This window comes from Achroia grisella, unplaced genomic scaffold (genome assembly GCF_030625045.1).
Source record: "Achroia grisella isolate CSIRO2021 unplaced genomic scaffold, CSIRO_AGI_Agris_v1 utg511, whole genome shotgun sequence".
In the NCBI taxonomy this organism is placed as follows: domain Eukaryota; kingdom Metazoa; phylum Arthropoda; class Insecta; order Lepidoptera; family Pyralidae; genus Achroia; species Achroia grisella.
Window position 1 is genome coordinate 4960120 of NW_026712905.1, and position 14388 is coordinate 4974507.

The following is a 14388-nucleotide window of genomic DNA, read 5'->3' on the forward strand; positions in this document are numbered from 1 at the left end:
TTTAACGATTCAAGCTCTACTTCTGCCATAGTATTTGCCATATGCACAATAACAAGAGACGGACTATTGTAATATCCTAATTGCTGATATTGTATTATGTGAACGTCATAAAATGTGTAATAATATCTAAATTAAATAAAAATTTTAAAATTTTAAACAGTAATAATTTCATATATTTTTAACGTTATGTATGTGTAATAACACGATTCTAAAAGTACCTAACTACTACTAGCTGCCTAAAGTCTACTGCAGTAAAATTAGATATTAATTTAAAAGATACTGTAAAGATTGTTTTGTAAAATAATTCTGGAAAACTCTTAAGGAATATATTATTTATCTATATACAATCTTATTTCTTACTTAAACTAATCAATAATTACAATAGACAGTCACTTGCTCATAGTTATATAAAATTTGGATAACAAAACTTTGTATATTAGTTTATATAGAATTTCCTTTTAGTTATTTTTTATTCTACTTAGTGAATTAGTAGTAGTTTATTCTTTTAGCATATACTCACAAGATTTATAAACTTACACTTGGTTACGCTACAACTTAGTTGTTTGATTGTTTTGATTAGGCTTGCTTTCGGTATAGTAGCTCCAACGATATTTAACTGTATTATAACTTTCATAGTCAATTATTAAAGCAGACAGAACCTTAATAATACACAATAAGGATATGAGTATAGAAATAAAAAGGGAATTTTATTATCAGTGTTATATAAATAAAGAAAATAAAAATATGCATAAAAATCTTAGTGTTACTTATTATCAAAATGTCTTTATATACTGTTTGGCTTATGCATTATTTATATTATTATGTGATTTATGTTGTCAGAAATCCAAATAGGTACTTGGATTTATTATTGTCTCTGTATTTGGTATTGCTGAACAGTTTAAATCCCATTTAGGCGATTTATATGCGTATACAGAACAATGTTAAGGAATTGTATTAAACACAAAGCAACAGAAACAATAATCTACATAATCAGCAGGTAATCCAGTGACTGACAACAGTTTGGTATTAACATTATATCCATTGCCTCTTTCTGTAATATAACATCTCAATAATGGTAGTCGTTACAATACAACGTAGTTATATTGGCTGCTAAATATGTAATCACATGTGTGGAAGCGGCAATATAAATGATACACCATAAATTAATAATATTCGGCGAGATATAGGGGAGACTGCGTGCAGCTACCAGACTGGGCAGGGTATTGCGCGAATCTCTCGGGCCCGAGCTACGGCAGTCAGCTACGTACCGTAGTGGCGGTGGCTACGACGTAGCGGCAACGCTACGAGTTTGAACGCGCTTCAATAAACACGTGTATCTAAGGCCTTATACTGAATCAAAATACAAAGGAAATATACTTTTGTCGTTAAGTACATAAACTGGTAGTGTATAACGGTTTTCCATTTATTTAATTTATTATTGTTAATATTAAAAAAAAGAATATAAAAATACTTTTCATTGAAATTTTGCATGGAAATGTAGGTATGTTTAAATTTAACATATACCTTTTGTGAATTTGTCTTTATATATATTTATGTAGATTTCAAACTCTTTATTATAAAAACATATATTTATTGTATTTTTCATAATTTATTACATATTGGTACGTAACAGACAATTATTATCTTAAAAATATATAGTATCTATCTAGTTTAAATTTTATATATCATTTAACAATTTGAAGAAAAATATATTAAAGTTAATAAAAAGGGATATATTCCTAATTTAAATTCTATAGACAGTAAATCATATTGCTTGGACCTCAAGCAATAAATAACTATCTGATACATTAAATGTTTCTGTACAGCTTTCATTGTCAAATAAATCCCAATAGAACCTTCACTACAAGTTTATGGTTAATTCTATGTAATAAAGTGTACTTTAACAGTGTGGTTGTATATACATAAACTAAAAACAATGTTTACTCCTCTATGGTTTGTGAGCATAATGGCGCTCTTAGTAGTGAATGTGAGGACTGGTTCTTTACAACAAAAAGGTAAGACTTTTTAGTTCTTTTTATTATGTTAATTTTGAAAGCGAATTTTTCAATTTCAATTATGTTTCGTTTAACTACTATTTTATATACAAGTTAATACAATAATGTTACGAAGCCGACTTTCTTAAAAGTCGTCTGTATGTGTACCTCTATTTCATACTTCGCAGAGCAGCTTGCTGTGCTGTGTTTCGGTTAATAATCTTACAAAACAGCATAATACCTGAACCCACAAGAATGATGATCAAGGAAATTTATCTTCAGTGTTGTGGCAATACGTGTGTTATTCATGCTTAAGGCTTAGTTTAATTAAGTTTTGAATTTAAAAATCAGCCTGTGAAGTAAATATATTTGTTGTCATATGTTTACTTCACAGGCTGATTTTTAAATTCAAAACTCTCTCGTCTGGAATACTTCCTGAATTTTCTCAATTTCTGTTGGTATTTATTGCGCCTATAAATTGCAAAAACAAATATGATTCAAATTTTATTCCACTCACCAATATTGTCTAAATATATATTTTCTCAAATTCTTATATACGATATAATAGTAGTATAAATACAGCTGTTTCAATTGTAGTATGAATTAAAAATATACGCAAACTTAGAATAGTATCTATTTACTTAGGATTAGACTAGTAGGACTACAGATGACTAAAAATTACAGCCATTTTAGCCTATACACGTATTGAAAAGTTGTATACAAGCAGAATTATTGCTATTATGTAACCTGCATATAACAATAATTCTGAAACTATTAAGATCACTCTTACTCACTTATACGAAAAAGGGAATGAAAGATAAAGAAAAGTTAAAATAATTTATGTAAAAAACATTTTATATAATAAGTATTTAAAAATATGCAGTAATTATATTTTCATCTTTTTTACTAATATCTACTGATATCAAGATTGAACTAATGCTTACTGTACCGGTGCCAGAGCCGGTAGCGATTTGAAGTTTTGAAATTATACGATTCCTTATTCATAAATGTTAAATGTTAGCCGATATAATAACAGCGAATATAAATTTTGTTACTGATTTTGAATTACTTAATTTAAAGGAATATGTTAAATACCCGTTATAGCATATTTGATAAGACTTTTTATCTTAATAACTACAATCAATCTTAATACAAGTTAATATATGTATGTTGAATATATGCAACAACAGCAATACGGATATCAAGTTATTATGTGACGCCTATAATACCACTCTTACGTTGCAATTCCTGAGAACTACATAAAATATGCCATAGTAATTTTACTGCGTCACCCTTCAAAATATCCTTCAAACCTGAAATGGGCAAGACACAGGTACCCACGCAGACAACAATAGTTGTTTTACTCAGTAAGACATCGTATTAAACTTAAATTCAATGTAAAAATAGACTATACAAAACAACTTTGAGAATGTAAAGAATAAATAATGTAACATTTTTTTTCTACTTTTCCACCAATTGTGAAGGTACAAATAAACAAACATTACCTACATAAGTATTAAGTAGCCAGGCCCCGAATTGTGGCAGGCGTAGAGTTGGGGCCGAGTTATGTAAACTCGTTAAAATTTCACGCCAACGATGTTCAAACAGTAATTGTCGCATTCGTTGCTGTATAACTTTTGTTATGTCACTTTTAGTTATTAATACACTTGAGATAATATGATGTGATAATTGAATAAACTTGTATTATTACCTATACACCTAAATAACAAGTGAGTACATGGAGCTATTGCTTAGACTCTTTAGTAGAAAAATAGTTTTTACTAGAAGCTAGAAGCGGAACAAAAATGGCAACTATTTTTTATAGCATAATAGCATTTATAGCACAAACGAGTGTATGACTCATCTGATGGTATGTGATTACAATCGCCCATGACCGCAACACCAGGAGAATGGCAAATGCGTTGCGGGTCTTCAATAATGTATTGGTTCAGAAATACCATAAAAAGACATTTCACTATATGGTTATGAGTGGCAACAAGTTACTGGAAAACGCAGTGTAGAAAACCGCCATTCATCTAGATGGCATTTAGCAAAGTCATCTCGTCTGTAGAAAGTCTATCCCGTAGATGACCTCTATATTACAAATATCGGCCACCAAACAGCTTGATTTGTAAGATGTCGTGAATGGAGGGGAAGATATGGTAGTATAATTATAGTGTATCCTCCGTCCACTACCGTACTCATGAAATCTTAGTCTTCAGGAACAGCATAAGTGGCAACCATTCCAGACAACGGACATCATGTCTTCGATGGTGTCCCAAGTACTCGAAAGGGTACTTGGGGCATTCATATATGCAAATAATGTATTAATACGTACAAATGAACAGTTAGCTTAGATTACAACTCCGTATATAAAAAAAATAATAAGCGGCGCCGAAAGAACAGGTCTCACGGAAAAATTTAAAAATACGTTTATTTTAACAAAATGATATTAAAAATATGCAAATTGTTCTTACATTCCCGCTGTATGAATAATAAGATTTCTTTGATTTTTCCTTATTTTTTGCGTTTATATTGAAACTGACTTTCAATTTTATAAGATGCTTTTATAAACGGGCACTTATATAGATTGATATCTTCTGACTATCATAAGTTATTAATAACACAATTAATACTTCTAAACAGTTTCCTTTAAATATTTTCCTATATAAATATTTAAACAGGCTATATGTTTTCAAATATCGAGTATATTTGAAGACATATAGCCTTTATACTCATATTGATTTTTATAATAAGAACGCAAACATATTTTTATTCCCTTTTTAAAACTAATAAACTTTATTATTGTACATGTGTAATTGCGAGTGAATTAATATTTGTTATTTGCAATGGGATTGATATGCATTTATTCATCATATCACATTAAAAAAATACTATTAAAAAGGGCTTGTATGAAGTGTATTTAAATGAATATTATTTCTTTATCTCTGTTTATTTACCGATTTAATGTATTTTTACACATAATAGCAACAATTATTACAATTCAACTTCACTGGAATTCATTGATATGGGTCATATTTGGTTGGTTAGAAGGAAAAATGTATATGTATTGGCATAATCAGTTAAAACAAAACAATGAATGTTATATTTATCAGAAAATAGAAAAATACACTTTACAGTACCATAAAAAGTATATATCTATATATTATAAAGGATTTAGTGGTAGCAAATAATAGTTTTTACAATGCAATCTTCCATATATTTCTCCGTCTCTCTTCTATTGTTTTACGTTTTGCTTTCTTATTTTGTTTTTACCGCATACTTTATCTCTCTTTCGCACACACTGTTGTGTTGTGTTTCCCTTTCACGCAACGTTCCACTTCAAGCATTAATCTATCCAATCCCACAATTATTCATAACTCGCTAATTAAATGAAACTGCACATCTAATTTTCCTCGAAAATCACTCTGTTAATGTATTTATTATCTATTATATATGATAAACGCGAACATAGAAAAAGTCACGGTGGGGAACTTGGTTTTATAATATATATAATATATACACATTTTAAATTGGCATTCTGATATTCAGGTAAATAATAAAAAGGATGTTGCTCTATATTTTCATGTTGTTCAATTTGTCCTTTATATAATCATCATTGTCGTAAGAAAATTTCTAATATTTATCATTCTGGTATTTATTTCAGCAAGCTATCACTTATTAATAGATTGTCTGGTATAATGTGACTTTCTAATACAACAGACATTCAGCGGAGCGTAGTAGCACGACTCCAACGTGACGTTCGTAGTTACTGTAAAACTACATGCACAACATTCCCGATCGACCTGTGTGATGTTGCCAGCGTCCCACTATTGTCTCTCCTTGTCACTCACAATGTGGCGAAGTCTGGGATAGTAAATTTATCTTCATTTCCGCATTTAACCGTTGTGTCTACTAGAGATTACAGCTAACATGAACTACAAATAAAGGATATTAATTCAACGCATTAATGTTAAATGTATATTATTAATTAATTGTGTTAACGTATATTAAAATAAACAGTAGGTTATCTAAATCGCTCGATAGTGCAGCTAGGTATATAATAATAGTTTATTTTTACAATGTGTTAGAGAAAAATCGCCAGTAATGAATATCTATATCCAAATTTCAAATTTAAATAAGTGGCAATTTATTAATAAGAGAAACTTATATTAAAGTCAGTGATTAATAATGAGTCGATAACTCTATTCTTATTGGAAGTTTTGAAATATATATAAGTGCTATTATTATTTCTACAATTAGACATCGAATAATTGATAGTGTATTAAATAAACATAGTTACGTCTATGTATCTCTTTGCTAAGTATAGTAAATTAAATACATTCAAAATTTCAAATCACTATTAAATTTTCAACTTTCTTTAGTGTATTTTTGTTAGCGACAACAATTAATTGAACCTACTATAAAAACAGCTATTAATAATAAACTGGTTATTATTAAAATTATGTCAACATACTTGTTTAGGAAGATCAATTATCCATATCTTAATAACTGGAAAATAAAGATAAATATAGTACAATAATTAAAATCACATTAAAAATAGAATTAAATAAGTGCCGGATCTATTATTATATTTTACTAGCTATATAGCCTATGTGTTATGCTTTATAGCCTGTGTGTGAAATTTCATATATCAGAATATATGAAATATTACAATAATGTAATTTACATTACTGTAAAATTTAAAATTTACATTTTACATTACTGTAATATTAAAATCCTGGGACTCCAAACTACTTATTTATTTCTTTATATTATCTTTTTATTAAGTAAATACCTACCATAATCAAATGTATAAAGAACTTGCTTGTCTTCAGAACGTAATTGGTCTGTAGATGGTTAAGTGATAGTTAAAACTGTTCGACATTGCCGTTGTAATTATTCGGGAAAAAAATGTATACAGTCCCCCATATATTTTAGGTAAATAGATTAGATTATTTACAAGTAAAAGAGTTGGATCAACATTTTGATTGTCTGCAGACAGTGTTAACAATAGCATATTACGAAAGCGGTATCGCTTATAAATATACAAAATGGTGCCAACATTTTCTCAGGAAAGATATTTCAGATTACGTTCTTCAAAGAAAAATAACCTTTTAGTCTGTTTGCCTCATATTCAGAAAAGTTTAATTTTTAATCAAAGATCGAATACGAAATATAATAAGAGAAAAAGCGAAATGAAAATATAATTCGAACGTTTGAAAATAAGCAATATATAATATAAAACATGAGGGTATTCTATAAAACATCAAAAGATTTGAAAGCCTCTGAAGACCGACCAATGTAATAACGAAGTACGCTATTATCTTACATGACTACCTATTAGAGTAGTTGGGACTTGGAAGGCTGCGGAGTTAGAACAGTGTTTGTATACACCCAACTTCGCAAACAGAAACTTATTTGTTGTGATGAGTAGCAGTGTCAAGGGTCGTCCCAGTTGCTGAGTTATTGTACAACTGTCTTAAAGCAATTACTTAGCAAGTATACAACGATATATCATATTTATTAACTGCTTGGATAGTTATGAGCGATTAAGTGAGTAAATGGGGAATATCAATGGGTTCTTAGAAATACTCGAAACTTTATCAGTATCGAGTCCATGCTCAAGAATAAACCATCATGTTCTTATACAAAATATCACGTTTCGGATAAAATGTTTAGCAAAAGGTTTATGAAATGTGAAGTAAAATATGAAATTTGATTTCTGTTATGTAAAAATACGAAAATTATTATTATTTTTTAATTATGGTAATATTTATTGTAAGACTTTAAGCGTAGCACTGATCATTAGATTTTATTGTGCTAACTATTTATATAATATATAAGTTACATGTAATATGTAATGTATCACTTTCTTGTTTGCAGATAAGAAACCTCAACAGTGCTACTACTGCTCGCCCACCAACAACACATGCGATCATCTTTCATCTTTACAGATTTACAATTGTCCAGAAAATCGACCATACTGCGCCACCACTGCCGTCGCACCCAGTTAGTATTTATACCGTCGTATTGATTATATAATCAAACATACTAAAGAGACCTGATATAGCAGATGAAGTTATCTGTTTATTGTTTTTTATTGTCCTAGAAAGTTATAGCTATAATATAAGACACCATAGAAATAACATTATTCTAAGTGTTACGTATTTCCGACAATAAATTATTCTAAGAAATAATACATTAACATAATTAAATGAAGTATCAGTCCTAACGTCTACGTATAATATGTCAGGTCAGGATCAATGTTAATAAATATAACTGATATAAATTATAGAATTATGATTTTTATAGGAATAAAAATATTTTCCTTGTTCACCTATGTATTATAAAATAAGGACACCCTGACTTCTTAGACTTATAATTTCTTTATTTATGCCATTCACTACAAACCATACGTAATTTCATTTCGCTCGAATAAATACATGTAAATATTTACTCGAGCGAAAATAAAACTCAACTTATCGTAGGCGTTGTTAAAAACCTTGTGTTATTAGACAACTACCATATCTTAACAACTATATTAAACTTCCAGTGTATTTATTATTTCGTTATTTTCACAGATTTTACATCGTCACTTCAATGTGCTTCTCCAGCGGAGATACCGTGTAAGTTAACGTATTCGACGCAAGGACACGAATTGCAATGCATTTGCACTGGACATCTGTGCAACGCACCATTTTCGTTAACATTATTAAATACATTACGTAATTTTACTTCTTCGAGTGTACACGAGAATAAAAGTGCTGATCTTACAGATAGCTTCTTTAAAAGGTATAATGTCACTAATGTTACTGATAAAAAAATATATAAAATGTTAACAATGGATCTGTCTGAAGAGACTGAAATAACGGAACGTACTTCCCAAAATATATCTCAGTTAACGACTGTTAGTGCTGTAACGACTATGAACATTGATTTAAAAAACGAAATAGACATTCCTCAAGCTGCGGCTCGGAAGCAGGAAGCGGCAGCGCCTTCCGATGATGATGAAGACGAGAGTGAAGGTAGCGGGTCCTATGATGAATCGAAATCCCAAAGACATCCACCATCGGCACCCGCAGCACCTAGCTCGTTTTTGCCAGCTAAAGACAGTAATAAATCGCCACCTCTTTACTGTAACCTATATCTAACATCATCATTTTTTGTTTTCTTTATAATTAGATTTTAAGTTAAAATAGGATAGGTATAAAGTATTTATAACTATTACTGCAAGTAGCTTAAATGGAGAAAGTTAATTGTCAGGGTTTCTACGATCAAATCCGGCATATACGAATATTTGAAATTGGGTCATTATATTTATCACTTCCTTCATGCTTGGGAGGGCTCGTAAAACGGCTGTCCTCCATGTAAGAAACAGAGGACGCTCCACTCTGATAAAGTAGTAATAGTAGAGTATAGCACATTATATATTAAGTATAATAATTAAAACGAACAATTTATAATTAGGATTTAAAGTAGGACTGTCAGAGAATTTAAATCAATAAAATTGGTAGTGTTTACCTTTTGGGAACAAATATGTACATTTTGTTATTCCATCTAATTAAATAATATAAGAAATGATAATAAGCATATGTATAAGTAACGCTGAGTATAAAATTAGATTCGCTTGGTTTCTTTGGTTATTATTAGTAGTAATCTAGAATTAAATTAGTTTGGTTAGAAATTCATTATCGTACGCAAAGATGAAGGTGTGAATACATATATACCTAATTAATCTTGAAATAAAAAGCTAAATCTTAATATGTGAAATATTATTCCATAAATATATTATTTCAAGTATAAAAGTTATATTATTTGTCTTTTTTTTACTACTCGATAATTTTTTTTTTATTTATATATACATTTAGATATATTATATAAAAGTGTGATACTGAAATTACGTGCCAAATGTGTCGTTTTAAATTCAAATGTAATATCAACACCCAAAACATTATATAGAAATCTGTATCCATACTTTTACATATATCATTGACATTCAACATAATTGTATTGTAAAAACAAATGAAGTGTGTATGTTAATATTGTAAGTAAATAAAATATTAATATTAAATTGGAAAATATTATTGGTTTTAATAACGCATATTATTTTATATTCGAAAAATATGCTGACTACTGTCGTTACTCTTTGTATATATTTACATATTTGAATAAGTACAATAAAGTCTACGGCATCGAATATTAATTTCATATAAATTACTATAGCACTTTTTTTAATGTTATGTTAAAGATAAGAATGAAATAAAATTCTGTAGTTCTTCAGTATTCTTCAGTAGCTAATTATATGTAAAATTTATTGCAAAATAAAATTATTTTAATAAAGTCCTTGGGGTTAAATTAATATGAAGAACAGCTGTAGGTACATCATTTGGTCACACCCTTAAATTATAACGTTACGCTACTTAACAGTTGATTGTATCTTATCCTAATTAAGTCAAGTTAATTATATATATTTTTTCGTATATTCTATATATTTTCAGTAGTATATAATATTGTGCATAAATTCAAGTTATTTAGGAAACATTCATTAATATGCACGAATTGTCATCATATTGATCTTTTAGATATAGTGTCAATTATGTCATTTCTAGGTTATCCCATAACTCGATTTGTATAGGATATACGTAGTTTAAGAAAAGTTGTTGTCATTTATGAAATAAAATAAAATAATCTTAACAGTATAGTTTTATTTAAACAAAGCTTTGTTATATAGGTGTATATATTATGTGTTTACATAATATCATACAGTCTATCATAATATTTGATCACTATTAATATGAGCGACATTCATAGTTGACATACTAAATATTGTTTTGCATATAGGTAGGTATAGCAAAATTTACTTATCTCTATCCTTTATAATATTGAAAATATAAAAGATAAGTAAGGCGACTTTAGTTGGTTTGAATAAAACTAAGTTTTAAAAATGAAAACTAGACACATTCTATTCAGGTATTTATTATAATTTTGAGATATTGATGTTGAAGTAAGTATTGTATGGGCATAATTATTTCTTAGATTTAAATAATTAAAATAATAAGGAAATCCTAAACATTAATTGGGACATTACTGTATTACTAATAATATTGTAATGTATAAATATTTAGGATTTCCTCAGTTTAGACAAGTATTATGTGGTGATAAAATCGGATTGCTTAAGTAATTTTATTCGTTTCTGAAATAATTTTCTATAAACGATGCTAATCAAGAAATATTCTTCTATCGTAACAATAGATAATATAATAAGTAGAAAATGACGAAAATATTTCTCCTGAAAAATACAATACGCTTTTCGGAATCCTGAAAATACCTATTGTGTAACAACTTAGTAAATTTTAAAGTAGACTAAAAATAAATACGAAAATATAGATGTCGTGTTGAATGTAAACATTATCTCAATATTGTTTCTAAAATAATGTCAACATTCTTTATTAACTACCTTTATTTATTGTTTTAGGAATACAATAAAAGAGCAAAAAATCAAGAGAATAATTTGATTTGTTGCTGACTTCGGAGTCGATCCGCCACCAAAACCTTTTACAGACACGTTTTATAACAAAAGCTTCGCGGCTTAAATTCCTAACTTCATAAAGAATTTCCTTTAGAATGAAAGCAGTGTAATGTTATTCCGATCGTTACTTTATTGTAGTCGTTTACTTCCACAAAGGTATGGTAGTGCCTTCGTTAATATTGTTTGCCTTCCTTTGGTTATTACGGGTAATTGTTACATATATTTTTTTGTTGGTTTTCTCTTTGAGATGGATGCCTAGCACGCTGCGCTTCAAAGAGAAACTAATTTTGAACTCTGTGATCAAAAATGACGTTTAGTTTGTAATCACCAGTCACGCGTTCAAAATAGGTAATTTAAAAGAAGCTAAGATCGGTGATACTAGATTAACATCGCTATAAGAAGATCACGAATAGATCAGTTGCATAATAAAATAATACATTGAACATAAAATACTAACTTTATCTAAATTTGAATAAATAAAATTACCTAAAATATTTAACATAGTTTATTAACAACAAACAAAAAATTTTAAATAATTTTAAGACAACAATGCAATTTCATCTATGATGTTTCACAATTATTTCGTATGAATTTACTATAATTTCGTAGTTCTCCTACTTACACTATTTTAATAGTTATATTTTTTGTGACTTAGGAAATTTAGTTTGATCACATCTCTCAGTACATCGGTACTATTGCTTTTACCTGCCACTTTCCTTACCCATATACCTGCTCACACCATATCACACGTCAAGTATGTCAACCCAGGGATGCGGAAATAACAAAATGGGTACACTTTGTTATTTCCGTAATACGTTTGATGTTTCAAAAATATCGAAAATTCGAGATCATGAAAATGTTCAACAAAAACACTCGACTTCAATCTTGACAAAATTAAAACAAGATCAAAGCGTGACCATTTCATAAAAAAAATCAATGAAAACACAAAAATATTTTGGAATTAAAAACAACTCAGATCTGTTAGACGATATTAATGTAATTCACATTTTTTTGTAATGTAATACACAGTTTTTAATTCCAAAATATTTTTGTTATATGCGAATATTCAGGAATAATCAAATGTCTATCAAATAATATACATAATTCCATTTGATGCCCTTTTATGGTACTATCGAAACTTCATATATTAATTGAATACAGATGTATCTGTGGCTCAATATTGAGATAACAAAACTAAGCCTATATTTTACGTTTCATTAAATTACACACGAGGAATTTCTAATAAATAACAATGGGTAAGCAGTTTCGAGTATATCCAAAACAAATATATACTAGTATAAATTTATAATTTACTAGTTGTGCTCGTAGTTTCATCCGCGTTAAATTTCAATATAAAATATAGCCTATGTGTTATTATGATGCACAGTTTCATCAAAATCCGTTCAGTAATTTTTGCGTAAAAGAGTAACAAACATCCATACTTCAAAACTTTCGCATTTATAAAATTATTAAGATATTTGTCTACCCAGACGTTTAAATTTGAATCCAATATATTCATAAATTATAATGTTCGTGGTATATTTACAATCTGATTGATTTCAATTCGATTCGCATCAAACATCAGCCTCTTAAGCCTGTCTGAGGCAACCGTCTGATCACGCAGTGTAAGAATAATAGCGACAAAAGATACGAGTGCTGAACAGAATATATTTAGAAATTGACAGTTTGTATCAGAATACCGTATTTATACCTTTACGTCCATTAGATATAAAAAGTGCATTGAGATGTCACAGAAGTTTTCAATAGATATAATAAAAATGTGTCTAACTCATCGCTATCTGTATATGAAAGAAAAATATATGAGAAAAATTATTTATTTTATTTTACGCTATTAATGTACCTGAACCGAATACAAAGATTGTTAAAATTTTTGCTTGTTTCTTTGTGTGGTCGTGTGCGCTAATGTCAGAAATTGATTAACCGATTTGGATGCGGTTTCACCAACGTATTGTAGTAAATACTTGTATTAAAATTTAGTCTTTGTTTTATTCTAATCACAACACATACAAAAACGTTATACGTCGACATATAGCACGAAGTTGTGGGCTCGGTCGGTGGTCGGTTAGCACACTGCTTTAGCCCCGGTGGCAGTGAGTTCGATTTTCACGTAATACAAATATCAATAATCATGAGTATGGCTATTTGTTCATCTGATAATTATGATGTATATTATAAATGTTACAAAAAAAATAAATTCATGTATTAGTTTATTTGTGTCCATAAGTTTGCTTAGTTTAGGACTGGCGTCGTGTAATAGTCCTAGGTTGATAATAAATAACAATTAGTTTAGAATGTATTCTCAGTGACTACTAGTCTGCTCAATTATAGTAACTGTTTCTTAGACATATTATAATAGAAATTGTGTATTTAATTTACTTACCTAATTGAAACACTCTTGTTACTGAGGCTGCGGTTGCCAAGTTATCGAGTTTTTGGAGTTGTAAAAACATTAGTAGGGTGGTCTGGGTACAATGAAAGAAACTTCTTTCATCGCATCGCTGAACGCTTTATGTGTGGTCTGCTCACTTTTCCCGCTAGAACCATTTTGCAATATATATCTTTTTTGTTTTCAAATCTTTTGTTCTTTTATGAATGATTGTAGGATAACTAATTCTTATTCTTCAAAAGTAATTGTTACAATAATTGTATATCTCTATTTCATAAACAAAATAAAAACCGATTGAAAATACTTCTAACAAGCAATAAATGCTTCATCTATTAGATATTTAAAAATACATAATAACGAGTAGTAGAATCTATGTGATAAGATTTTGTGAAGGTGTAAAAATATGTATAACATATTTATTTCATGTGTGCTACATTTAAGATTGTGTTCAAAAC

The 14388-nt window shown here is 28.9% G+C and overlaps 1 protein-coding gene across 1 annotated transcript; it reads left to right on the forward strand.

The window, feature by feature from the left end:
* Positions 1-1324: 1324 nt before the first annotated feature.
* On the forward strand, positions 1325-10066 carry LOC131846641 (uncharacterized). Its single transcript, XM_059195996.1, has 4 exons — positions 1325-1401; positions 1827-2015; positions 7881-8006; positions 8579-10066. Exons 2-4 carry the CDS (start codon positions 1937-1939, stop codon positions 9184-9186), a joined length of 813 nt encoding a protein of 270 aa, XP_059051979.1. The 5' UTR covers positions 1325-1401; positions 1827-1936; the 3' UTR covers positions 9187-10066.
* The last annotated feature ends 4322 nt before the right edge of the window (positions 10067-14388 follow it).

What these genes read in the sequence shown, in the direction of transcription:
- LOC131846641 (XM_059195996.1), top strand. Translation starts at nt 1,937, where the DNA reads ATGTTTACTCCTCTATGGTTTGTGAGCATAATGGCGCTCTTAGTAGTG. An exon ending in TGGTTCTTTACAACAAAAAG is followed by an intron (nt 2,016 to 7,880) that starts GTAAGACTTTTT and finishes TCTTGTTTGCAG; the next exon opens with ATAAGAAACCTCAACAGTGC. An exon ending in CACCACTGCCGTCGCACCCA is followed by an intron (nt 8,007 to 8,578) that starts GTTAGTATTTAT and finishes TTATTTTCACAG; the next exon opens with ATTTTACATCGTCACTTCAA.